This window comes from Pectinophora gossypiella, chromosome 8, assembly GCF_024362695.1.
Source record: "Pectinophora gossypiella chromosome 8, ilPecGoss1.1, whole genome shotgun sequence".
NCBI lineage: Eukaryota > Metazoa > Arthropoda > Insecta > Lepidoptera > Gelechiidae > Pectinophora > Pectinophora gossypiella.
The window spans coordinates 12,870,072-12,897,867 of NC_065411.1; the positions used below are offsets into that span (position 1 = coordinate 12,870,072).

Below are 27,796 nucleotides of genomic sequence, written 5' to 3' on the forward strand. Positions count from 1 at the left end.
ATTCTGAAGTATATGAGAAATGCGACGCAGAGGTACGGATTTCTGAGATATTTGTCCTTAAAATTATAGCGAATCTTTTTCGGCCCATTACGGAACTGACAAGCGCGAGTAACATGGATTCGCTAAATGCCACTAACAAGGTGCCTCCGACGCAGATGTTCACACAGCCATGCGATTAATACATCACCGTTAAAAGCTCCATAATGCAAGGAAACAAGCAAAGTCCTTAAAAAACTTCAGCAAAGTCGTGCGACATTGTTGACGCGACCGCACGTAAAGCCCCTGCAAAAAATACATTTTCCAACAAAAGAAGAGAGAATGTTTAAATAACTGTCAAAGTCATCGTGTTTTTGTCAGGGGAAATCTCGTTAAAACCGAGAGGAATGCAGAAAACCGGGCATTCATTTAAACAGCTGTCTGTTAAAAAGATAAAATAAAGGGTCCTCCCGTCGTGCACTGGATATGCAAACGAGTGGAGAGGTTGCCAAAACCGCACTGTGCCGTATGTGGCGCAGATTGCATATCGTCCACTGCCTTTTTAATATAACCACTTAGAGAAACTACTTTCAATTCGCTTGTGTTTGTCGTTTAAACATAAACAACCTTATTTCTACCACTTCAGAGACGTTCCCTTATATTTTTTTTTAAGTTTTCATTCATTTCTGTCCCAGCTTTATAGTTGTTGTAATATCGTCAGCTGCAAAGGAATATAAAGTACCTAGACAATGCATAAATTCCGTATAATTTATGCTTATCAATATTATTAAAGGACAATAAAAGGCATAATATGAAATGAAGCATAAAAGTCGATTTTGTCTTATTTGACCTCCATACTGACAGTTTGGGACCACACATGCTTTCAGTAAAAGCTCATACATTTGTAATTTTAAATGAAATATAATTCAGACGTGCTGTTGTTGGAATTCAAGGGCGCGGTTAGATTAGGTTACTCCATCTCTTTAATGATGGGCATGATTCCACAAAAGGTGTTAATAGTGAAGTCCTCACGACAATGATACACTAATGTTTGCATCAATCATTCAACCACCAACCAGGCAGTACTCAGCATCTATGTCAATGTCGCGTTCACCAGGTGGAGTCGTTTGCAACTATCTATTGACGGATGATTTGCCATTTCGCAAACCTCTTTGTCGAGGAATCTTGCTACGAACAGGGTAATTTAGGACTATTTCGCTTTCACTGCTTGTTATGGATAACCTTGTCCTATACTACACAGCACAGGTGCAAAGTTAGGAATTTATCACCATTAGGATCAGTTGCTACGGTATCTTATGCGACTTTCGAAGCACGAATGTTTGGTAAAGTCTCCGCTTTCATATTAAAAGTTTCTTCATCATTTATGCAATGTTCATTAGTTTCCTCTTTCATCGCTTACAGCCTGTTTAAACACAGGGCCTCTCGTTAAAGTGTCAGAAACGACAGCAATCAAGACGTCTTGCAAATTTGAGGATTCACGGTTCCTTGTAAAATCAATTGTGATTTCGTAACCTGCAATCGCGTCGTTTTGGCGAATTATCAATTTTACAATTACAGCTTTCGATATCATCTGTTATTACCGGTTGTCTCTTACTGAGCGCCCTGAGGGTATGTTGAGAGAGCTATTAATCAATTTATGTGTCGGCTTTCTCCAGAGGTTGGGTATTGTTCGATCGTCGGGCACACTCTGCGCGAGGTACCATGTATAGTAACGCCAATTACTCAGTCAAAATATGTAGGCTTATACAAAGCCAGTTTATTGAGAACCTATTTTGAGAAGAAGATTAAACTTTCCAATACAAAAGACTTCACTTTCATGTTTTTGATTTGTAGAGCTAAAACTCAAGCTTTTATAAAACCGATTTTTACAAATTCTATACAATTCATGTGCGTTATTTTCTACGTCTATAAGCGGCAATTTGTAATCTACCATCACGAAGTAGCCATGAGGTGGCTGGTCACCCTACTCTCGTAATTTAGTGCTATCAGTCGGGAGATTTCTCTCCGCACTGATCGATGGCTTGCCCCCGTCTCGTTAGCGTGTTTTGTGCTCGCCAGCTTTTTGTCTTGTTTTTACAAGGCACTTGTATTTACCGAGCATTGTTTGCGGCCCATTTCTTTCTTTATGTTCACCCTAATATGCTTCATGTCAATCAAAACATCATATTATGTAGCTTTTTGCAACTGGAGTTGAGGTGATATGAAAGATAAATGAAACTTAAAAGGAACATTTCGACAACACTTTTTTCAAGTAAGTAGTTTTTAAAAAAAGGCCGTAATATTTTTGCAAAGGTCGCGTTTATTTAATAAAGTCACGAAGATTCCGATAAAGTGCTTTTAATGTTCGAATAATGGACTTTTTCTTGCTAAAAGCTTTTCTTGTTGATCTTATCAGAAGATGCATGGTTCCTTCTTTTTTCTTTTTTTCGAAGTGTGTCACCGATATTCTGGGTCATGAGTGAATTAAGAAGCTTCATCAAATTGGGAGAAGCTTAATTAACTCTAAGTATGCAAATTATTCAATGTCGGTGACTTTCGCGGATAAATATTTATCTTATTCTGTTTGAATATGAAAAAGCATTGTTTCATGTTTTATTTTATAAACGCTTTAACATTTTTTTTAAATCGTCTTTGTATTGTTGAAACGCGTTTGTGTCACTTCTCAATTAGCGGCATCCTCAATATTGTCATGTTCATTCACTGAATTTCAACACTTGATATTTACCGGATTTTAATGTTCGATCAAGTGGGTTAAAGTTGTAATCCTGTCACAAGCTATTTCGTTCCTTAACGAGACTGCGGTCGAATTTTATTTCGCTTTTTAAATCCATACTTTATTGATATTTTTCGTGAAATTAAAGCGAATAATATTTTCTGTCATAATTGTGAATGCGTGGAATAAATTCGGTCGCACGTAGTGTTGTTCATTGATTAAACTGTGTTGAAGTATAATTAAGAGTTCCTTTTGTACTTTATACAATACTGTTCTTGTTAATACGATATTATGTTTTTTTATCTTTTAGTTACAAAACTTTGTATATTTTGGTTTTTGTTTTAAATACCTATTTTCCATTTTAACTTTGATGCGTGAAAGGAAAACTCAAAACTAAACAACACAAATGAATCCTTATCTTAGCAGCTTGAGACAATTCACCTTAATTATTCCACCTGGACTAACACCCGTATCTCCATACAACACGCTAGTGGTACGTCTCGGCTTATCTCATACAATAATTACGAGTATACTACCGAGATGTAATTAGCAATTCCAATATAAGCTGACTCAGAGTGTAGTGTTACTAAACAACTGTAACTTGAACATTGCAGATAATGCACTTCCCAAAGGTATATGTTAAAGTGATGTTAAGTGGATTTGCTCTTGCATGTAGCTGTGAATTCTTGGACTAGTTACGGCTGAGAAATAAAAGAGATATTCTCATTATCACTAGTTTCTAAATGAGAATACGCAAAGTCTGATGTGTTTAATAAAAAGATTTTATACACTAAAAATTTCATTACCAATATCTATACCTGAATATTTCCGTAGATAGCCAAATACTTGGAGTGTACAATATAAGTCTGCCATCGACTCGAAAAGAAGACGATCCGCAATAATCTCATCCAAAGTGCAACACATAACACATAACTTAGAATTTTTTTCACCTTTACAGTCTATTCCGCCAACAGTGATAACTCACGAGAACACTAAAGTGTTTAATGCAACTAGGAAAACGCTTATAAAGTCGTCAACTCATAGTATGTATGGATCTCTAGGTAAACCACTTTGTTGGCACTACACTGTAGCATATCGATTATCCCAGTCTAGACACCAACAACTCTGTCAATACATAAATGAATTTTAATAACCTTCATTAGCGCAGGAAAACAACGGCTAAACACATTTACGACACATGTGTGAATACAATTTTCCTGCCTTTGAAAATCATTGTTGTAAATTTCACATTCATGTGAGGATTTTATAGTAGCTGCCACAATGAATTGGGATACCGTTAAAACGGCTTTGTGGATATTGTACGCAGTCTGTGCCAATGGCAATGGAAATACAAACAACCTATATAACTCAGATAAAGCGCGATTCTTCGGGAGTTTGTTTCCTGGTCGTAACCTCTTGTACTTCTGAGGCAGAATCAGTCTTTCGTTTACTTACATGCTATTTCTCCAAATATACGATTGTATTACCCTTTCTCTCATTGTTATACTTATTACTTTTCTTTCAAGTAGTAACTGCTATTTCACAAATTTAGTTTAGTTCATCATTGTGTAACTTCTTCATCCACCTTTATCAGTAATTCCAACTACGGCTTTCAATCGGATTAACCCAGATTATAGTAAGTATTATAAGCACTACCATCATCGTGTTTTCCAGTATCCTTTTATAACTCTGTGAATGCAGTCTTGAAAGGTGGATAAAGGAACAATTTGCGCCTTATAAAGCTGAATATTTAATGAGAACCTCTCCGCTTCCTCGAGTCCATATTTAGCTCATTGCCCAACGCGTCTCGATTTTACACAGTTTTACATAACCGCCTTAATGAAGTTGTCTTTTTTCAACAATACTTTTTCTGTTGTATACCTACTCATTTTCGATGCCTTTATTTCCAAGAAATGTATAATTTAATAATTTCCTCTCAAAAAAGGTAGGTATAAATCAAATGTAATTTATTGGTCGAAAGTAAAGTCAATGACGATAAAGGACTGGTTGGAGCCTAGATGCAAATTACCATTTACGTATGTCTTTATACAGATTTTTATAATAGTAATTTAAATTGGGCGTTTTGTGTAATGTCTTCATCTGATTCTTTTAAATTGGCGGTTATTACAGTTATTTTAGCCGCTTCCTTTATAAGTATGTAATTTACCAAAAAACTCCAATTTTGTGCACAATTAATAAATGTTTACTCAGAATTTAAGAGTAGCATTATCGATTTTCATGTACCGATACGTGTGTTATTTACCTACATTAAATTATTGTTTAAAACTAGTAAAAGAACTGGTATTATTTGTTATATTAAAATGCTCTAACCCGCTACTATTATATTTGTACAAAATTTTCTTGTACCCAAAAGTTTCCTGGAAAAAATTGCTGCATCTGCAATAAGGCCGCCTGTTGTGCCTTTCTGTATCTGTTCTCGTTATTTCTGTAACTTGCGTCCATTGTGCTCAATAAAGTCTTTATCTATTTTATCTATCTAAGAACACAGTATTTAAACTTTCATGGAAGAATAATGGCGCCAAAATTGCATACCTTTTTTTCTGTTTACAATAAAGGTCTTTAAACCCCATCAGTTTGAAAGAGAACAATTTCCAAACTCAACAATCAGTTAATGGCTTTTAAAAATCCAATTATTGAACACAATCAAAATGCTTAGCAAACACTTCCTGTTTTAGCTTTTAAATATTTGTTTAAATCAGTACGTCTGTTAGCTTTTTTCATACGAATATGTACTCTATTCTGGGTTCATTAGTAATGTACAAGTCATTAAGCACTTGACACGAGTTGTTTAATCTCAAGTTGAGAACGCTTCACGTTTAAGTCTAATTTTAGATGAATTTTACTGTTGGACGACGAAGTACTACTGTTAAACGTACTTATAGATAAATAGGATATTATTTATTTTTGTAATCAAGTATCTACTAAAAACGTGGAATTAGAGATATTTTATTTTTTAATTTAAAAATATTTCGACGCGACGCGCTTAAAATTTTTTCGATAAAATTCCTTTAAAAAATAAAATAGAATTTGTCGACAGAAAAGAATACGCCAAGTTCCATTTTCAAAAAATCGACACAGAAAAAGGTGTTTAAAAATAGCGAGTTCAGAAAAAGGAAAGGTATTTTAGAGAGAAATTTTCAATTACCTGGTACTTATAAACAGCTGAGTAGAAAAGGGTTTTCAATTCATCAAGTTTTATAGACGTACAAACCTGTTATGCTTAATGGCGGCTAAACGTCGCGTTTGGGAAATGACGCGTGCTTTTATGAGGATAATAATTGTTATGTTTATGTTTATTAGCGTGTGGTGTGAAATTGCCATCAAACGTTAACACTAACGTTTCTACTCCGTGAAAATAATAGCGATCGAGTACCGATCTTTTTATGCAAATAGACAAAAATAAAATTAAATCATTATGTAACTGCTAACCAAACCCCAGCCAGTGCCAGTGCTAACCCTACCACCAGGGTTGCTGAGGTTGGTATTCCACCTTACAACCCACACTATACAAGAACCAAAAAGAAAAAGTTACATTTACGTTTAGTCCAGTGTCAATTTCAGATTTATTTTAACGAATCAAAATACTTACTTATTTTACCATTGGGCACACAATCTAATAAAAAACAAGAATTTGAGACGCAAACAACTTCGGCAACATCAAGTGCAACTAATAAGCTTTCGAAATAACGACAATCATCTGCATTAGCCACTATAAAGTACCTTTTTTGTTGGCACGCGCTGCCTGGTACACGTTGTTTACATAACCGCGAGAGTCAATACGTCAGTTTCCATTGTGGCTATAGCTCTACTGATTTCACGCTCGGGCCCAGTGGTCGGGCAAAAAGTGTATTTACTGCCCTTTGTTGCTGGTGGGAGACGACTGTCGATCGTCATTTGTTTCTGCGTAATCGCCCTTCGGATGCTTTACAGCGTACCTGTGGTGCGTTGGAAGGTGGCACAAATGGCCTTCGCGTCTTACAGTAGTAGTTACACACATAATTCAAGTCACAAGCAAGTATAAATACTCGTAGGAGTTTTTAAAACCCCATAATCAAGCTACTTATTTAAGTGTGTATAGAAATATTTAGCAGTAGAGGTCCGAGTTTACTTGGTTATGGAAACGTGTAATGAATTCCGTTGTTTGTACGAGTACATGTGGTGTTTTGTGTGGTGGTGACAGTTTTCTTTCTTTGTTGTTGTCTCATTGTGCCTCTGTCGTTTTGTTGTTGCTTTACCTATCTCTCTGTATTTTTAGAGACTGATTTAAATGGAAATCATTTTGTTATAATTTTTATTCTTAAGTGAAAGATCCTTTGAACACTGTTATATGTTATTTAATAATAGGAATGTTTTCTGTTTTAAAGTCTTACAGTTTTGGTTTCCTCTGCTACGTAATGTAAATATTATTTACTAATTGAGATCTTATTGTAACATAGTCGTGCAAAATATTAATATTTAGTGACAGATCTATGAAAACTTCGTTAGCGCGTTGCAGGCCTGCTGTTGTGATTGTCTATTTTCATATGCGGATTGTGACGTTTGCTAAGCGTATGTTTACATTTGCGTCTTGTGTCGTCAGTTATGGTTCTTGTAGCACGTTCGTTTTCAATTTCTGCTACATCATTAAAGCTCTATACTGCTTCATAACAAGGTTCGCACGTATCTTTAAACCAAGCGCCACATTATGGAATCAACTTTTTGCACATTCACTATCGATTACTCTTGCTCGTCGACAGGTGACATTTAATTTTGTCAACTTGTCTTTTTGTCAACAAACACACCTTATACGCTCTTCCAATTTACGTTCTCATCATTATTCTTACACCACTTTTTATCAAAGTTACCTACTTAAAACACTTTTTCGTGGTTTGTTCAATGTTGATTCATAACTTTATTGATGATCTTGAGTTACTTGTTTAAGAAGGACTACGCTTTGGTTGGTGTAGCATTTCCACTTATCTCTATTCAAAGCAAATTCAAGTTATTTATGAGACACGACGCGCCTTTCTTTTTAATTGTATCCTCCCTTACATCCTTCCTTTTTTCCCTTAAATTTTTCGTTCCACATTGTTTCTAAATATTGCATAAGTCTTGAAATAAGCCTTTAGTCTTTGTCAATCGCTCCATTAAACTTCCAAAAGATTCGTCTAACGAACAGCATTGGGACTATTTGGGGCCCATCTCATTTATTAACCAAACACCGCTTTGTCGAGCCACGAAACAGCGACTAATGAAAAAGGATGTCGACTAACCGCTCTCAATGGGATAAAATCCACGTCTAACTGCCTCCTAACTACCCAGAAAGCAGGAAACAGTTGGTAATTCGATAATTGGCCGAGTACAGGCCACTAATCTACTCTTTTCAAATGGACTAGCAGGATTGCATTGTTCTTTTACGTTAAGCTTCGAAGCTGGCCTCTTAGCAAAACGAGCGGTTTTCACATCTTAAAATGACTGTAATATCATTCTTTTTGTTTTAAAAGTAGAATAGGAAATGGGGGTCTGGAATTTATAAAAATAGTAGCATTGGCCGTTTTTTGTCTATTTCTTACGCATTTCTTGAAATTGTAATTGTACTTATTAAATAAATCTAAGTAGGCATTTGAATAACAACTAACTCGTAATTAACAACGTATTAAAATCAATTCTATATTTTTAATCCAATGCCACCAGGGTTGATAAGGTCATTAACCTCACGCCCCACACGAGATAAAAATTCAACAAAATTTCCTTTATTTTCCCATGATTATATACCTACCTATGATACTAATTTATTTCTATAACCGTCATTAATATAAAGAACACAATATAAAATAGGATTACGACGGGATGTCTAAGATTGCCAATAAATAATCTTCATCAATGTAAAGTAAACCTAAATGATATTGGTTTAAAGCATCCTGTATGTTTATAGCACGGCATTCCAGACAAACAGCTGTTTATTGCAGACAAACACATCAGTCCTGCTGCATAGATCACGCTATCTACTTACGCACAACGCAAATAACGCGAGCATCCACTAATGAACGTTGTATAACACCGGTAGCACTTCAGACGCGTTTTCGAAAAAAGTCTTCTCATGCAACACGACGGTACAATTCAAACCTTCTGAATTAGTCGGAGTAAACCAGTGAACATTCATACTTTTAGGTATGATGCAAAGTACGAAAAATGTTTTAATTAGGCGAAATCCGCGATATATGTCGCACCTCGAACGATACGTAACCCATGCAGCAGCGATGGAAAAGATGTCAGTCGCAGAACGCAGTTCAAAAGACCACTTGAAGATACTGCGTGCAATTATATTTCTTTGTGTGCCTTGCGGTCTTCTGATAAATTCAAGATTGCACTGACTGGTTATTTGCGAATGAAGTTCGGAATATTTTCTGTGAATATTTTTTGTCGTCCATTTTGTCAGTCTGCTGTTGTATATGTGTAGCGATAAACTATTGGTTTTTGAAATCGTATAATTCCTCGAACTAGCAATATCGCTAGTTCTTATTAACAGTCGGTAGTACCTACATCATTTTACCCAACAAATTATCTTTAGTGCTTATTGGTACACGAAATCCCATTTTGCACGTATACATACACTGTTGGGGCCTTTGGCAGATCAATAATAACCCTGAATCCTGAGGTTATTAATCCACTTTATAACCCACACGATAGAAGAAGATGGTGTAAAGTATAAGGTTGCAGTAGTCTAGATGAACTTCCATCGCTAGATGAACTAAGTACCCACACTTGATCAAGATTTCTGTTAGAGAAACGTGAAAAGTGGTGAGCCGTATCGCCGTCTATATTGGTCGAGCCAACTGTGTTAGTGAAAACAGTACTTAAAATAAATTAATAACTCATTGGTACAAGTCCTGTACCGTGGTTGGAACTGGCGCTCCCCGATTGAGAAGGAAGTCGCCTACCACTGAACCACAGTGACTATATGACTAAAAAATTTTGCAACTATAGTTTGTTGTTCATATAAGAATGCCTATTTATAGGTAATCCATCAATGCATCTTATACTGATATATTAGTCACTCCAAAGAGAAGTGTCTCAGATGCAATTCACATTGCATTAAACATTGACCACTTACATTCATTATCATTTCAAGTACCATTACATACCACATCTTGTTGGCAAAAGTCATAACTTGTATGTTTAATGTGAACATTCGAAATGAGCTATCAAACCTGAGAGTTGCAGTTTTATGCAAAACATAACCTTTAGATAAGTCTTTACGACTACTGGGCATGAGTTTTGTGAAAATATTTAAGTGTTTTTAAATCTTGAGAGTATGAAAAATAATATACTTTGAATTATACATAGCCCAAGCAAGTCTCAATTTCTTTTATCACCAAATAAAACTTAAGCACTAATGTATAACGTATTAGATGAAATATTTAAAATGCGGCTTAATCAGAACCTCATTGAATATTTATACTTCCTAAAAATGACAAATTGATTCGTTCCTTTCGCAAAACAATTCTTATAGCGTGTCGCAGCTAGTAAATACTCCAAAACAGCTGTAAATCTTGATCTTTCCGCGGGCCTACAAATAAAATAAAGGTCGGAACAAAGTGTAGGTTTCGTGAACATATCGATTTCGCAGCTTTATCGCGCGTTAGCGATGGCAAACAAATTGTACAGCAATGTAACCTCAGAAGTTGTATAAGTCACGATATTGTTATGCTAAACTGTTGGAATACACGCAAATATCACACTAACAGAACAGTTAAGCCAAATGCACATAGAGCGTGAGCGTTGCGAGCTGGAACACTCCTCAGAACGGATTTTGTACAAAACCCCGCCTCGTCAGTCAGCAAGATATCTGTGTGAACGCATGCACAAACTCGATCACTACAAGCGATTCCCGCCCGAAACGCTCTCAGTATCGCCTCTGTATGCAACGACGTTTATATGATGACCCAATGCAGAATTGTGTGTTTGACCCCGCAGATATATTGACAAGGAACAGACGGAAATGAATTTACTAATGGAGTGGACTCTAATCACATTAACACCCAGAGATTATCGATACGAAAGATAGCATAGGATAATGTTACGTCGTGGAATTAGCATCCAGATAAGGAGTTTCTAACGGTGTTGAAACTCGTTTGTGATATGGAAAATATGTGTTATTAATAGTTTTCAAAAATAATCCTGGTTATCAAACAGGTTCAGTAAAATCAGCTCGTGCAAGCCAGGACAATCACATCCACCGAAAGCCCCACCCTAACGTGACCGTTTCTTCATCAGGTCCCTGCTAATAACTGACAATGACAATAGACAGAGCTGGTCTACCGCCTGCTCCCAGGCGAGCATCCTCCACGTACAGGAGCTACGATGAACTCGGGATCATTGACCGGGCAAAACCACTCCGCTACCGACACGGAGGAGTCGAAGACTTAAGTGTGCCTCTAGAACATTCTAGAATCTACAGAACGTACGAACAACAAAACTTGGACGACATAACTGTGATCAGTTCTGAAGAAGTTCCAAAACCAAAACGGAAAACAATTGAAGGTCTAGCGAACGGATTCCGGAGAACTTTTTCGGTGAGAAGCCGAAGGGAACCTGAAGGGATTCCATTAGAAACGTTCAGTGTCACTGAGGATAGTTATGCGACGGTCAGGGGGGCTCCGTTTGGAAGGCGTAGGTCCCTGTCGAGGGACAGAGGCTCATCGTTTATGGCGAGGAGTTCATCGGAGGGGGACGTGAGACTGGTGCCCCCCCGCGCCCCGCCAGCTGCGCCCGCGCCGCGTCTCCATCGCTGCCTGCGCGCTCTCGGCGGCAGCTGGAAGAACCTTCTCCTATGTGAGTGTGTGCAACAACTTTATTCCGTAACGGTGGATAACTCCAATTAACGTCTAAAAACTTAACCAACGCGTAAACAGTTAACCCTAGTCCGTTCATTATGTTATTTAAGTCGCAGTTAACCGCTCGCAGTCTGAGTTAATTATCGGAGCGACGGGTACAAATGACCAAGAAGCTTACTTTGAACCGCAGCTTAACCGAATTAAACGCTTTCTTTTTATGTTAATTGACCGATTGTTTGTTTCTAGGAGGATAATTAAACGGGGATTTCAATGTAATTTATTAGGGAATAGTTTCGCTTCGTTCTTTTTATGGTTGAATAATTATGATTGATGTTGGTATTCTCGTGGCTGGTTGTTTGAACAGGGCGTTTAAAAGGCCATATTGAATCAATTCATCTAAAAAGCAATATTGCTATTTGACAATTGTTGACATTGCGTAGGTACTTACTTAATATGCGCAAATGTCAAATCGCAATACTTAATACTTTTTAGAAGAATTGATTCAATGTGGCCTTTTGAACCCCCCAGAAGTGAAGTTTGAATTAATTTGTGCGATAAGAATTATAAATCTACAGACAATTAAATATTTCTGGTATCGTTTTAAACACATAAAATCGAAGGGCACGCACCATATTGTCCATTAAATGGTTATTGAGTCCAATTTGGAACGAAATAATAGGTAGGTGTAGGAACATATTGAAATGATCCGACGATTAAAATTCATACGCAGCGGAGTAGGCAAAAATTTAATTAACATTAAACCCTTAATACTCACGCGCCTAATTTTGTATTTTGTAATACAGCACTTAATGGATTTACCTTGGTTGAAGCTTATTGTAAACATATTAATAAAAGTAATCTCGTGTCAATGGTTTGCTTACATACTATATATACTCCTTTTGTAGATTTCCAACAGATAATCCCGGGTGAGAGCCTTCAACGCTCCCCATTTGTCCGGCCAAGTAGTTAATGCCATCTGCGACAAATCAACAATAAGTCACGTCAAAAATAATCCAACAGCTACGCCTATAGCACGAGCAGTGAATTACTACGTGAAAATATTCCGTAAAAATTCGTATTTACGAACTATTTAATATCCGACCACCTCCTTGCCAGAGAGAGAAGAGATTAGTACCTATCTCCCAGAGAAATACTGGACTTTTTTTTGGTGGACTTTTTTGGATAAAAAATTATCTCTGGAGTACATACATAACGTTAGATAGAACAGAATCGACCGGCATAATCTCGACTGAAACATCACTATGCTAATGAATGTCACAGCACTGACTTATGCACTTAACAGATCAAGTAGTACCGCGCATAGAAGCTATTGTTAAACATTATAAATACATACTTAAGATCACGCCTATTTTCCGTTGGGGTAGGCAGAAAATTCTACCTATTGCGATCCTATACTTTATTCGCTCTCATCAAAGACTTTATGACTCCTCACCGGATTAGACACGTTATAAATATTGAAATATATTACCTAATTGTATAAACTAGGCACAGTTTAATAGTAGGCATCCATGTAGTTGTAATACCTACAAAAACTGTTAGTATTGATTCATACATAACATAAACAGCCTATATACGTCCCACTGCTGGGCACAGGCCTCCTCTAGAGAGAGTAGAGTTTACTCACCAACCACACTGCTCCACGACAGGTTGGTGGAGGCGGCTAATAGCCGGGACCAACGGCTTAACGTTCCTTCGGAATCATCTCACTTTTTAGGACCATCAGGTGATTCAAGCCTGCAGTGTTCTTACCAAACAAAGGACAGTCTCTCAAAGTGATTTCGCCAATATTCCCATCGGGAATCGAACGCGGACCTCCAGATCGTGAGCCCAACGCTCTAATCACTAGACCACGGAGGCTGTTGTGGTGGATTATTGATTCAACAATCTTACCGCTATGTTTATCTATGGCAAGAATAATATTTGTATTTGGAAGTGATAGCTCAAAAGTATTAGCATCAAAATCTACTCGTCACTCTTTTAATCGTGTCTGATGACCCTCAAATTACGACCCTAATTCCTCCAAATACGGTAATGAATGCAAGGCGACTGCCTACAGTATTGTGTAGGAAGCGGGCATATGTGTAATACCTTCTGATTGCATATTCATTCATAGTAATGAAATATACTATTTTCGATCAAGATAGTGAATGTAAACAAGTGATTGTATCTTTGTACACTGGTAGATACTTTAACTTAGAAATTGTACTTTGAATATTTTGTTTTAATAACAGTCAAGTGCCGTGAATGTTCCCAAATGAATCTTGATGATTCCTCGATTTAAGTAAGTCAACAAAAGTCTTCAACACACACACACTTCACTCACACATACACACACTTCACTCACACATACACACACTTCACTTTTTTTCTTTCTATTTTTTTTCTTTTTTCTTATTTTTTATTCAATTCGATATTCCCGGGCACCGGTAAGAGTAGTTTGGGAACATTCCAACTTGGGGACATTCCCCGAACGGCACATCAATGTTAATGTAGCTTTTTATATCGTTTGCCGATTTTTGGTGGCGTGTTTTTTACCTCAAATTTTCCTTGAGTTACAAGTAATAGAGATTAATCATTAATTGATTCATAACAATTGTTTTTATTGTCATTATCAATCGTCCCCTTCTTCTTCTATCGTGTGGGTTGTGAGGTGGATTACCAACCCCATCAACCCTGGTGTCAGGGTTACTATTAAGCCGCCAAAGGCCCCTGACATGGCTCATGTAACGACTACTTACAAGTAGTAACCGGGACCAACAGCTTAACGTGCCTTCCGAAGCACGGATCATTTTACTTTCGGACAATCAAGTGATCAGCCTGTAATGTCCTCTAACCAAAATAGGGATCACAAAGTGATTTTTGGAATGTGTCCCCACCGGGATTTGTACCCGGGACCTCCAGATCGTGAGCCTAACGCTCAAATCACTGGACCGCAGGCCGTTTTACGTCGTCCCGTGATCATGACACTTGCAACAGTGTTGAAATATCGAGAGTCTCATATCCCTGATAATAACGCGGTAAGAGCCCGGTATTATATGTTTTAATTATTATTATGTCAAGTTATTCTTATAGAATTATTACTTAGATATTAGTACTTAAATATTGCTTATCAATTAGTTCGTCCACAAAATACCTATTGTTCTTGTTTTATTGTATCACTGGTTAAACCTGAAAAAGCTGGATTTCCAGAAAACAATAATTAAACAATGAGGATTTGATATTCAAATTACCGTACAGCCTCACATATAAAAATGTCTTACCAACCCTACCACATGAGAAATATTATGTTATCTTCCGCTATACAATGTTCTACCCTATCCCATCCTAAGGGACTCATCAAGAAAATTACCTTTTTAATTTTCTTTTCCACTGCGCTCATAATATGAGCACTGCTTCCCCTACGTAGAGCCTTCATATCGTCGCTACAGACTTCATAAAAAGTAATACACTGGTATTGTCATCATGAAAATGGTATTACCTGAAATTATGTTTAGTATTTATTTACGTAATGTAACTTTAAATGCCTTATTAAACTGCCTTATTACAAAACGAAGGCCTTAATTATCCACGCCACGAAAGAATTCCACGGATTTTAATTGACAAGTCATAATAAGTCTATGGAGAATCTGCAAATAAATTACTAAAGTCAAGGCTGTATGGTTCTCAGATCTTTGCCTGCCTTAATTAGGGCGAATTAAAACAACATCTATATTTCAAATTTTAATTCTTTTTGTATGTCAGTTTATACCGTCAAACCAGTACCTCTCGCTAGAGAGTACTAGGGTTTGTATATAGGCTGTTTATGTTATGTATGTACGATAAAACATTGATTAATGTTTGTTTATTTTAATAGGGGAGTTTCATCATCATTAATTTAAGAGCCACGCATTCTTCATTCTTGTCTATCAAGGGCCAATTCTAGTACTTCCTTATAAAACACGACATTCGTCTTATTTTCAATTTAAACCTTGTGAGCTTTTCTTGGTCTTCCCCTTCCTCTCTTTTATTTTGAAATTGCACAGCATTAAAAACATTTTCAGATATGACCGACTTTGAATAAGTAATTTTAACCAACTCAAATAACCACAAAACAAAGTGATCGAAATTCGTTAATCCCTCCAATAATTTCAAGCGGGCACGCCCGAATCCTTGCTCGAATATACCGCCTGTCAAAGCCTCTCAATATCCAAAACACTTCAGAATTGAATCAATATAAGCCTAACACGATTCCGTACCCCGCCACTCCTGTTTGGTGGAAATAATACATCTAATATCGAGGGGGACGGACTGTCAGCGATTATTCACCATTCATGGCTGATGAGATGACGGTCGCTTCTGGATCTCTTAGCGAAATTACTTCTGTTTTCATTTATAGCTTTGTATTGTGACTGTAATAATATAATGAGATATCGTCATCTGGTTATTTGTAGGGTTTAGATGATCAGCAGTATCATTTAATAGATGTTGAAGGGAACAAGCAAGGACAACATTTTGTTATTGAATGGATGATGTTGATTCATTATTTCACCTAAGGACTTCAGTAGCGATTGGCGAATACTTATCTTCTAGTAATGCTTTTCTTACACTGGTAGGTTCATTTTCAAAATTAGAATACAGAAACTCTCAACGTCAATAACTTTAATGATTTTATGCAATGCAAACCCTAAAAGCTCCAATATTTTAAACAAAACTACATTGACCCCGCACCCAATTTCCTCCATTTGCCCTCCCAAAAATAACACTCCCGTACTCCCAAGCATTTTCCCAACCAACGGCACGTCAATAACAATCGCGGGAGTCATCTGAGCATATGATATGGCAATAGAACTGCTAATCCATTGGCACGGACCAGCACGTAGAGGCCGGTTATCTTCGCACGTACCAACCAGACATGATATTTGACGTGTGGGACAAGACACATGATTCGGATGCCTTACTGTAGGCGTATTTTACTAACTTACTGGGTGTATAGAAAAATCTAAGAATTCGTATAGCTGTTTACAAGCATCGTCTTGGATAAGTAAAATTTGAATATGGAATTGTTGGCGCCACCCGCGGGAAATTATTCGGGATTCGGTTACCAAGTGAGGTACCCTTTATACAACTGCATATTATTATATTTTGCAGCTGTAGTGGCGCCACCAAGATATATAGAGAGAGCCCTAGTGAGATAGGGTCATAGGATGAATGCGGATGGATTTAGGTGTGGGGAACGACCCAAGAAAGTGGAGATGGATTGTGAGAAGAAGGATATGTGTGTGAAAGGTGTCAGGAACTGATATGATTTACAGATGAAGGGAAAGACAATACAAATTGTGCTGACCACGTTTAGAGTGGGTCCTGCTCTTATGTAGTACGATGGTGATGCCATTTGAAAGTTTCAAACCAGCAAAATGCAAGCATGTTTAACCTAAGAACTACAACGACACTCGCCAGCTGCTTACAATTTGCAACCTTCAGTTTAGCATCACAGAGATCATGGAAAGATTATTGGGTCAGCGCTGAATTGGCACTGTCAGACTCCACTGCGACTTAAATGAGCTGGTAATAAGCAGCACACGGGCCACAAGCAACACATTTATCGACCCACATTGATACTTATCTACCACCGTTGGTGGAAACACGTATTCTGATACCATACAGACATTATTCTTTGTAAAGCCTAGTTAGAGTGGGTGTAGGTAGAAAAAGTAGACAGCTTATTACATCATAAAAAACACTGTGTACGATCTTCTATCGTATGGGTTATGAGGTGGACTACCTACCTCATCAACCCTGGTGTCAGGGATATTGTGTACGATAATTACGCATTTAAGAAATGTTTGGTGCTATGCAATCCAAACCTTAGCCAAGTTGCAAACAATTTTAACAACAAATATATTTTATCACTGTCACTGTCATTGTCAATTTCACACATGAGATGTTCTTGTAATTTTAGTGTGACCGTTTTTTCATTTTCTATTGAATCATATACCAATTTAACTACGATGCCACATCCTATTTGTTTTCTTAGATTTTTTATTTTTCTAAGGTGTTAATGAATGTGTGGGACGATGACGCCATTATCTTATGTCTATATTATAGTTATGTATTAACACGTTAAGTGTATAGCAAAAAGCTTCTATATGTTATAAATATTGTTCACGCTATATATTGTTCACGCTATTGTAGATTTTGTGATGTCACCAATAAATATACTTTACAATGCCTTTAGCTTAAATATTGCAAGGCATAGGTATCGGTCCCGCACGCCTAGTATTCGGTACAGTGCCACTAATACACTGTATATTCTCCCGTTCTACCAATATTCTTATATTTTGTCATTTTAAGTTGCTTCTTTATGTATTAAGAGGTAAAACCATGTGGTTTTACGTCAGTGATCTTTTAACAGCCTCCGTGGTCTAGTGGTAAGAGCGTTAGGCTGACGATCTGGAGGTCCGGGTTCGATTCCCGATGGGGACATTGTCGAAATCACTTTGTGAGATTGTCCTTTGTTTGGTAAGGATTTTTCAGGCTTGAATCACCTGATTGTCCAACAAAGTAAGTTGATTCCGTGTTTCGGAGGGCACGTTAAGCCGTTGGTCCCGGCTATTAGCCGTAAAAACACCTCCACCAACCCGCAGTGGAGCAGCGTGGTGGAGTATGCTCCATACCCTCTCCGGTTTATTGAGGGGAGGCCTGTGCCCAGCAGTGGGACGTATATAGGCTATTTATGTATGTATGATCTTTTAGTACTTCATAATTGTAATAACTATCCTCACTAGCAGTACAATTGAATCTGACCCAATCAATCAAAAATCATATTTCAACTCCACGCTTCCTAAGTATGTTACAATCTACCTATATTTCATAAGGGAGGTTCCCTGGAGGAATTAGCAGCATTTGGCCCGGGGTGTTTTGAAGGTTCCGTACAAGCTCGCAGATTACAAGCCCATTGTTTAGGTTACAGTTGTGGAAATTAATTTGGGTAGGCTTAGCAACTAGCAACTACTGCCGTAAATCCTGGAAGCCTTCTGTAATGTCATCTTGCTATGGAATCTACTCACGTTCAGATGATGTTCAGCTACGAATGTATGAAAAAAAATCTTTATTAAACATAACTTTGGTCTACTTATCCATACCAAAGTTGATGCACCATAATAAATAAAAAAAACTCCTTCGAATCATGTCAAATATTAACAATGAGTCAGGACAGGATAATCCTTCCGAAACATAAACTTCCGAGGTGTTTAGATTTTTTATGAGAAGTGTATTGTCATGATTTCACTTTCTTCGGCCCCTATTTGCATTAGCAAACAATAGACTACACAATTTGGAGGCTTACATATATTGTTAAACAGCGAATTAGGGGTAGCAGCTAAGTTTCACACGAACAACGTCGCAGGCGGTCCATAGTTTTCAACACAGATACGTGGCAGGCATATTATCAATTACATCTCAACTCGGAAAATGTCAATTACAAAGCAATTTAGTATAAACCGTGTGTAATAACAGTAAATCACTGAGTCGTTAAGGCGAGCCGACCCTTCCCAGAGTACGCGATAGAGCGAGATGCGATAAACTACAAGTATATTCTCACATGTGCAAATAATGCTCTATTTAATCACCGTTCTCATTTCTCACTAAGAGCATCCTCTCTCCAGCTCGATTTATAGTATCCGCTGTTAAATACATGCTTCTCCCAGAATTATCATACTTCGCAAGATTTGATAACTGCGTGATGGCTTTATTTTTCAGTAGAATTCTTTTTTATTTTAATATCTTTATTTAGCTTTGGGATTTTTATCCTATTGGATATGCCAATCCCATTGTAACCTTATACTTAATTACCAAACAAAAAATAAGAATAGGAAAACAGAGAGACAATCATTGCCGAGATGCAATGACCATGTCGAAAACTAGTCTCGCGGCGTCTGAAACTGGTGTTGATAAAATGGACTGAAAAATTCCTAAGTTGTTAAATACAACAGACCCAATGATCCAAACAATCAGTAGAATTCTAGTGGACGATTGATAGAGAGATAGACAGATGCTTACATAAGATCCTTACACCAGGATCGTTATAACCAGATTCGCCACTCGCCATACGCCAACAGTAAGACTAAAAGCTTAATGTCAGATAGAGTCATATTTACTTAGCAGCTATACAATGTTACAGTCGTGACTTGATGCAACACAACGGAATGTGTTGGTACTCGGACGACGTTTATGTTATTAAGACGTGGTAGTAACGACTGATTTGTTTAATGCATTTACGTGCAACTCATAATTGCTACTCTTGATGGTAAATCTTTTGTCTAGTATTGAGGGTTGATCAAAATGTTGCAATTGATGTATGTACCTTTATACTTTGCGCTATAAGTGTAATACCGAGTTTTTAATTAGTTTTATAAAAAGTAATACAAAACATGTCATTTTTTACTTCATTTTTGAAGACTATACTACTACACCGCTTTCATTGGCCTCTTCAATTACCAACATCTCTTTAAATTAGGACTTTTCAAAAGCAGTATAGTATCGCCATCACTGTGGTGAAAGTATTCGGTAAGTCAAATTCTAAAGAGGACCTTAAAAACTTTCAACAAGAGACGTATGCAACAGTGTCCTATTATCAAAGTCCTACAGCCTCATTGTCCTCGGATAGGTTAAGCAAGCCGATGTCATGTCGTTTAGTATTGTCATTTCAACCATTGTTTCCGAAGATCTTTATCGAGTACCCTACTTTTAAATCGTTCGTACATTTGCTGGTGAAAACAGCACCACTGGTATTGTTCGTTGATATAACTCGCTATAAGTTTACTTAATTGACACTTATGTGCGAAAGCGGCAAAATAAGCATTCGAGTTTTGATATGATTTATTCGGTGGCGGGAGATTTCGAAAATTCGAAATTTCGACGTCTTTACGAGTATGTTCGGCTACTACGTTGTAAATTTTGATTTGTGGATACCGTTAAAAGTAAAAAATTGAAAATAAACATGTATCATATCTAGATTACTCAACATGTTTGTAATAATTTGAACGGCAAATTAAATTATCTCAGTCGGAATTTAAAAAGTTACAAAGCTCGAATAAAAAAAGTTTTGTCAAAATTTAATAGGAAAATAAATAACTTTCATTACAAGATGACACTTTCTTCCTTTTTCACCCAGCATCTTCCTTTAACAAAAACTCAACAAACCCCAACAGAAAGTTGACAACGATTTGATACATGCTGAATGCCCTTTGTTAAGACTCCAAAATTTTCCCCTCTTTTATGATTTAGACATCGCACACAATGCTTGAAGTAAACATTTATAAAAAAGTTAACTGGCTGTCCTGTCGTTTACTGGAACCATAATTTACATTAAATAAATATTCCGCTGCAATTATCTAACCATTGTCAAAAGGCAGACGCAAAATTATTTAAGAAATTCTTAGGTGAAAAAATCCAAGACTAAAAATGTTGGATATTTGCCTCAGTTTAGTAGGCGCTAAGTGAATACAAAACAATCAGTCGTCTTGGCTGTGCAACAATTCAAACGTTATCGGTTTCTGACCAACAATCCTTGGGGCCATTTGTTTCACGGCGAGGCGACAAATCGCACAAAAAACCGCCTTACAAATACTTGAGGAACGCGGGTTCGAAGTCTCGGCTATTATTTGAAAGCACGCATGCCCGTGCCCTTTACAGAACACACTGAATGCCCAGCATTGTTCCCTGTACCGGCCCTTTGTGTGCCCTTTAGAGAGCAAAACCAAAAAGGCTTAAGTCTTGGAGCCATTTCTTGAGAGCTTGGAGTTGTGATCAGGGTGGTTAAAAAGGCGACATCGAAACAAATCATCAAAAAAGGAATATTGCAATTTGACATTTGCACATAATAAGTAAGTGCGCAATGCAAACAAATGTCAAATAGCAATATTGCTTTTTTGGATGATTTGCTTCGATGTGGCCTTTTTAACCCCCTAGGTTTAAAGGATCCAAAAGAAATAATTTTTGGTTAGTTTCCTTAATAGGGTCCTTATTAGGGTCCCTTATCTTTTCTCAATATAAGTAATTTGTAGTTCTAAGCAAGTTCTAAGATCTAAAATCTTAAAACTACAGAAGAGTGTTTTATTGCGAACATTTTGTTCTAATGCTTTCAAATACCTTTTTGGTTTTAGATGCCCTTGGATATTTAAAACAAAGACGCTTTCAAAAATCAATAATAAACATATAACCAACAAAAACCGTCCACTGTATTTATGTCTTTTGCTTCCGTCGTTTTTGCCTGTCCCCGCAACTGGGGAGCTTTGTCTACGACCCACAGATCAGTTTACACTTTAATATCAACAATGTAGAGTTTAAATTCTAAAGTTATATCCAGGTTGTTAAGTAGAATTAGTTGGAGTTTCTGTGCACACGTGTTGTGGTTCACAATGGATTAGGGAATTCAAGTTTCTATTGAAAATTTGCAAGCTATTGAGGGTCTGAACTACCAAATAAGAAGAAATGTGACCACGTACTGTTTTGTTTTGTTTGTATGTTTATTTATTTTGTTGTTTTATTGTTTCAGGTAAGTACAACAGCAGATATACCTAAACTAAACATTAAAGAAGTCGTCGCTTCTTGACAAGGTTTGAACATATTGATGAAAATGTATGTAAGAATTGAAAATTGACTACTTAGAAGGCTCTCATAAAGTGTACCTCCTTCGCAGAAAAAAATATTTATCGGAGAATTTACCTCTGACTGTTCATTACTACATACGTACATCAGATCACGCTTATTTCCCACTGGGGTAGGTAGAGACCCCCAGATTCTACTTCGTACGATGCTGACACTCCACTTTCGCACCACTTTCTCATTAAAATGTTATTTTTTGTTAGTTATTGCTATTTCAATACACGAATATCTATGCCTGGCTGCAAGCTTTTACCTTCCTTGTGCGTGTATTTATCTCTGTACTAAGCCACGGATAGCGAAAACCATCTGTTTACATTTCGACTTGACCCAGTTTCAATAATATCCCGTAAGGTTAGATGCTTTGTGATAACATAAGGAGTAACAACAACAGCTATCTTGTTACCGGTAATCTCATCGCATAATACAAATTGCTTGGAAGATACCAGTAATAACAGCCGGATAGTAGAGTTTAAAACGGATTTACATAGTCACGCTAACTTTGTGTGTTTTTCTTTATATGTCGAGTTACGATTGACGAATCGTTCAACAGTTATTCGTTACTCATCAGTGGTTATTTCTAAAACTGTTTGTATAAACGCAAATTATAGTTCATTTTATGTTCCGTGTTTCTGTTTAGCTTCATGTGCAATTAAGTATGTTGTATCGTATTGTTCATTAGTTCCTCTGATTAAGACGTGATTACTTTCTGTATGACTAAAATCACTGTATCTAATTCATATGCTGCACAATCATGAGCAATATAATGTACTTACTTTAGGATTGTCGCACTAACATATTTGACATTTAGTGAGACTTACTTACAGTGCAATTTGTTAAAGAAATTCATGTGACATGGTACCAAAATGTATGTATGTGATGATGCTTGTGACCGTACAATAATAATCATTAAGATTTTATTTACCATCATTTTTAACGACGATGTCTAAAAAAACATATCTACATATCATCTATCATTGGTGCTGGCCCGACCCGCGATATAATCTTTGTAATTATTGTAAATACACAATGTATAAGCCTATCTCGTCATCTCATGTTTATGGGAGATGTAGGCACTGGATAGGCTCCAGGTGGTGGAAGGGTCAACAGTGAGAGAGATATGAGATAATCGTATACTTGCTAATGTGAATAACGAACAGCTTTCCATGCTTGTTTCGAAGCAGTAGCTGTATTACTGTCAGTGTTATTTTGTTAAATGAAGGTAGGTAGTTATTTATTGATGTTACTAAAATTGTTAGCGTCAGTACGTACCGGAGATACAATGAAAGAAGAAAGTTTTGTTAGATATAGCGCCTTGTTTTGCTGCTTTAGCTAACAATGTCTTAGTATTTTCATTTAAAAATATATTAATATACATAACCGGATTAAAGAAGTCATAAAATTGTATGCAGATAATGCGCTAGCGCCGCGGCCGCCGGATTGTGGATTTTTTTTTTAAACCTGGCATTTTATTATGTTACATTTAGCTTATGACTACAATATACGCAAACATAATCACAAAGAGTTTTATAAGTTATATAATACATAAATTTTACTTATGAATTTTTTTTAACATTTAATTACTTTTTCCCTTTGATCGGATACCCTATAAATATAATATACCTCCAACAGGAATGAATTGCAAAAGGAAGGAAGACTAATTTCCCGCTTATAGGATTACGTATTTACGTCCCGACATATAAAATGTCTATTGCATTGCCTTTGTTTGTTACGAGCATAATACAACCTAATCCCAGCCAATCTCTCATAAGAGGAAACGGTAGTTCTATGGTATATTTGTAAAGGCATACATATAGGGTGTTAGTGACATCGTAACGAATACTGAGGAGAATGATTCAGACCATGATTCTGTGTTTATATCAAGTGGAATTTACATGAAAATCAAAACATGATTGCAAAATTCATGTTTTTTTGTGTTTTGTTAAATTATTTTCAATTCTATACTTTTGCGGTGGAAAATTTCATTTGATATTAACTCAGGATAGTGAGCTGAATCACCCCCCTCAGTATTTGTTACGATGTCACTTACACCCCGTACAAGTACAGGTATCCATTCAAGTGTGTATGGGTTTTAGTGACAGCGTAACAAATACTAGGGGGATGATTCAGACCATGATTTTGAGTTGATATCAAGTGGAATTTCACTAACGGTTCAGTAACGGCCTCCGTGGTCCAGTGGTTGAGCGTTGTGCTCACGATTCGGAGGTCCCGGGTTCGAAACCCGGTGGGGACACATAAAAAAACACTTTGTGATCTCTAATTTGGTTAGGACAATACAGGCTGATCACCTGATTGTCCAAAAGTATGATGATCCGTGCTTCGGAAGGCACGTTAAGCCGTTGGTCCCGGTTACTAGGTACTGATGTAAGTACGTAGTCGTTATATGAGTCATGTCAGGGGCCTATGGCGGCTCAATAATAACCCTAACACTAAGGTTGATGGGGTTGGTAATCCACCTCACAACCCACACGATAGAAGAATGTTAGTGACATCTTCGTATTAGTACTTTTGTGTCGTAAAGTACGGAAAATCATGAAGTTAATCCACAAGAATCCTGGAGAAACCAAGTGTTCATAATAGGTAGATATAAATACAAATCGAATGTTAGCCATTTTTCTTTTCTCAAGATATCTATTGAAGCAGAATCCTTAAGTGCTTGTATGTAATGATAAACATAATGGTATTACTATTAGTGACATAAAGAATTTAATACGTACCAACACGCATCGAAAAATAATAAGTACATTATGAGACATTACATTATGATTACACTAATGCATTATATTATCTATAGTTCGTTTATTATTGAAGTAAACATAACATAACAATGTGTATACCAGGGGGGTTAAAAAGTCCACATCGAAACAATTCATCTAAAAGAATCTGTTTCAGACGATCCATGACTATCATTGTCCCGAAGTGATGCACTTTTTCACATACGGTCAGCTTATTCTCTCTCACTTTCTCTGTCAACACCAGAATTGTTATAACGTGAAGACAGTAACCGTTTATTACGTTAGAGGCAAACAAGATGATTTGCGCGACGGAACTAAAGTTAATTTGTTATTGCAAAAAGAAAGCTGCAATTATCTTCGTAATACTTTGACGGATGTTTTAATTTTTTTTTTTTATCATTCACTTAATAATTTATACAATTTGACGCTTAAAATTACGAATAATTAAAACATTTAAAATTATAACACAAACTATGACTAGTGAGTCAGTCTAAAATACCGCCCCCTCTCGTACCCGGTTCAAAGGTGCCCATTATACTGGCCGCGTTACCGCGCACTATCGCCAAGGAAACCTGTTTTAATTTAACTCGTATTACCTTTTAATTGTGCCTGAGGGGCATAAATTCGTATTGGTTCCGATAAAAACGCCTTAGAGAACCTTAGGCTTGCTTGGCCAGAATTGATATAGGCTCTACCAACTCTACCTCCTCCTCATCAAAAAATCAAACCTCTTTCGAGTTTCTGTTCAACAAAACATGAGTACTTATAATTAAATTTGAATTTGGAACACAATATTAAGAATTGAAATCCCACAGTAAAATGTTATTATTTTTTCAGAAAATGTAAAAAAAAAATTTTTTTTCACAATTTTTTTTTTAAATTTTTGATACAGTGTTCCAAATTCAAAATTTCGAGGCGTTTTGATTTTTTTGAAGAAAAGTGTATTTTTCTCTGAGTGGGTTACATACTCAGAGGTAGATACTTAAGAAGTTGTGAATGACTTCCATTTAAAAGCCGGTTAAAAGTATATTCTCTACGCACACTTTTTTCTGTGTTAAGTTCCAAATAATCACTAAAACTTACTTGGCGATTCTTTCATAAATTCTGAAAGTATAGAGAGAACACATTGTTATGATATCTTATGTTTAAAATTTTATCTTGGCGAGACGATTAGTTGACGCAAGTTTCAGTTTCGTGCGTGTATGGTTAGCCTTATTCGTCAAAAAATTATATTTTAACTTTTATGGAAGAGTCTTGTTTTTGAAATGCAAATTTACGAGCTGTCAAGACGTCTTGCGCCGCTACTTTATTATAGCTTAATTTAAGTTTTCCATTCCTCACCACAGATTGGTTTAAAGATAAAGTTTACGTCAAAACTTTTGATTTTTATCTGTAGTATATTTTTTTCCGTCATTTTATTATACTTTTTATCAGAAGACAGTATCAAATATGACTTACAGACTTCAAAAGTTTTATTTAAAAGGACTATCGAATTACTATCCAAGTTCAGTACTATATAAATACTTTTCAAAGTATGATTAGAAAATGTAAGAACACTGTTGTAAAACAGATTTTCTTAACATATTTCTAGTTTCATTTTCTCTACGTTGTGCGTTCAAGCAAAAACTATTCTTTACCAAGATTTTGAATACAATTTACTTTTTAACACTGCTAAAACCAAAGCTGATGTTAATTTTCAGGGCTATTACAACTACTTTTGAACAGTAAGCCAACTAAAAAATTACAGCGTGGATGCAAGGTTTTTGCGGTTAGCATAACTGCATCGAAACTGCAACCTGCAAATGCATTAAATTGGTGCTTAATGTAGTGTGTTATATACCAACCGCACAAAAACTGCATCCAAGATTTTTTTTTACATGACTTTGTAGGGTTGCCTCAGATTGCATTAACTATATAACCGGACAAATGGGGAGCGCTGAAGGCTCTACCTACCTACTACACTACCCGATACAAAAAAAAATAGACAACACGCCTGAGGGTGCCCAGTTCGACTTGAAGCTCGATTTAGGGCGTCATCTGAGAGAGTTTACATTTGAAACAATTGTATAAATCGACCCTATAGCGATAAATCGCTGAATGAAAGTAATCGTCCATCATGGCGGAGTCGGTATCAAGTATTCAAGCTGCAATTTTGCAGCTAGCCTGCAGTTCATCTGCAATATTCGTAAGCAAGTGCAGTGAAGAAAGCAGCCGCGTCGTTAATTATAATCTCATGCAACAATAATTAGCTCATGCAGACTGTGCCGAGGATCGCGAACTTCGTAATGCGCATGTACCTTCTACCACTGGTTTAATAAAGATCTAGTACTGGTACAGGACAGGGGAGGCAAACCTTTATTCCTTATTTACATTTATAATTGTAGACGTCGACGAGACAAAGATTTGTCTAAGTATACAATTAATTCGTCTGAAATAGCTGCACAAGGCCGATGTTGATGATGTAATAAATATCTGCAAAATATTATTTTTGATATTTTTTTTTATAAAATATAACTGTCGAGTATCGTATAAAATAGACGTGATAATTACAGGCGATGGGCTGGTTATTGTAGGTAGAGTTTGTTTTCTACGATTATAACTTTATTATAAAACACCTGCCTAGAATGTGAGTTTTCTTTAAGCAAATTCATAATTCTGCTAATAATTACGAGTAAAAAATATTTAAAAAAATAATGACTATATCCTAGTTGGGGTAGTCAGAGGTATATCCGCCCAAAGATGAACTAAGACCAACGTGTTAAGTGGTGAACCGTATCGCCATCTACAATGGTCGAGCCAACTGTGTTAGTAAAAACTGTAATAGCAATAGT

General features: G+C 36.6%; 1 protein-coding gene across 5 annotated transcripts in view; it reads left to right on the forward strand.

The window, feature by feature from the left end:
• The window catches only part of LOC126368777 (caskin-2), a 336,044-nt gene that overhangs the window by 186,998 nt on the left and 121,250 nt on the right, over window positions 1-27,796 (forward strand). For 2 of the 5 annotated variants that reach the window (XM_050012921.1, XM_050012922.1), the window contains exon 2: window positions 10,988-11,545. The exons of the other annotated variants lie outside the window; for them this stretch is intronic. In XM_050012921.1, the coding sequence (XP_049868878.1) occupies window positions 11,008-11,545 (538 nt within the window). In that variant the 5' untranslated portion in view covers window positions 10,988-11,007. The remainder of the gene's footprint in view (window positions 1-10,987; window positions 11,546-27,796) is intronic. 5 annotated transcript variants of the gene reach the window in all.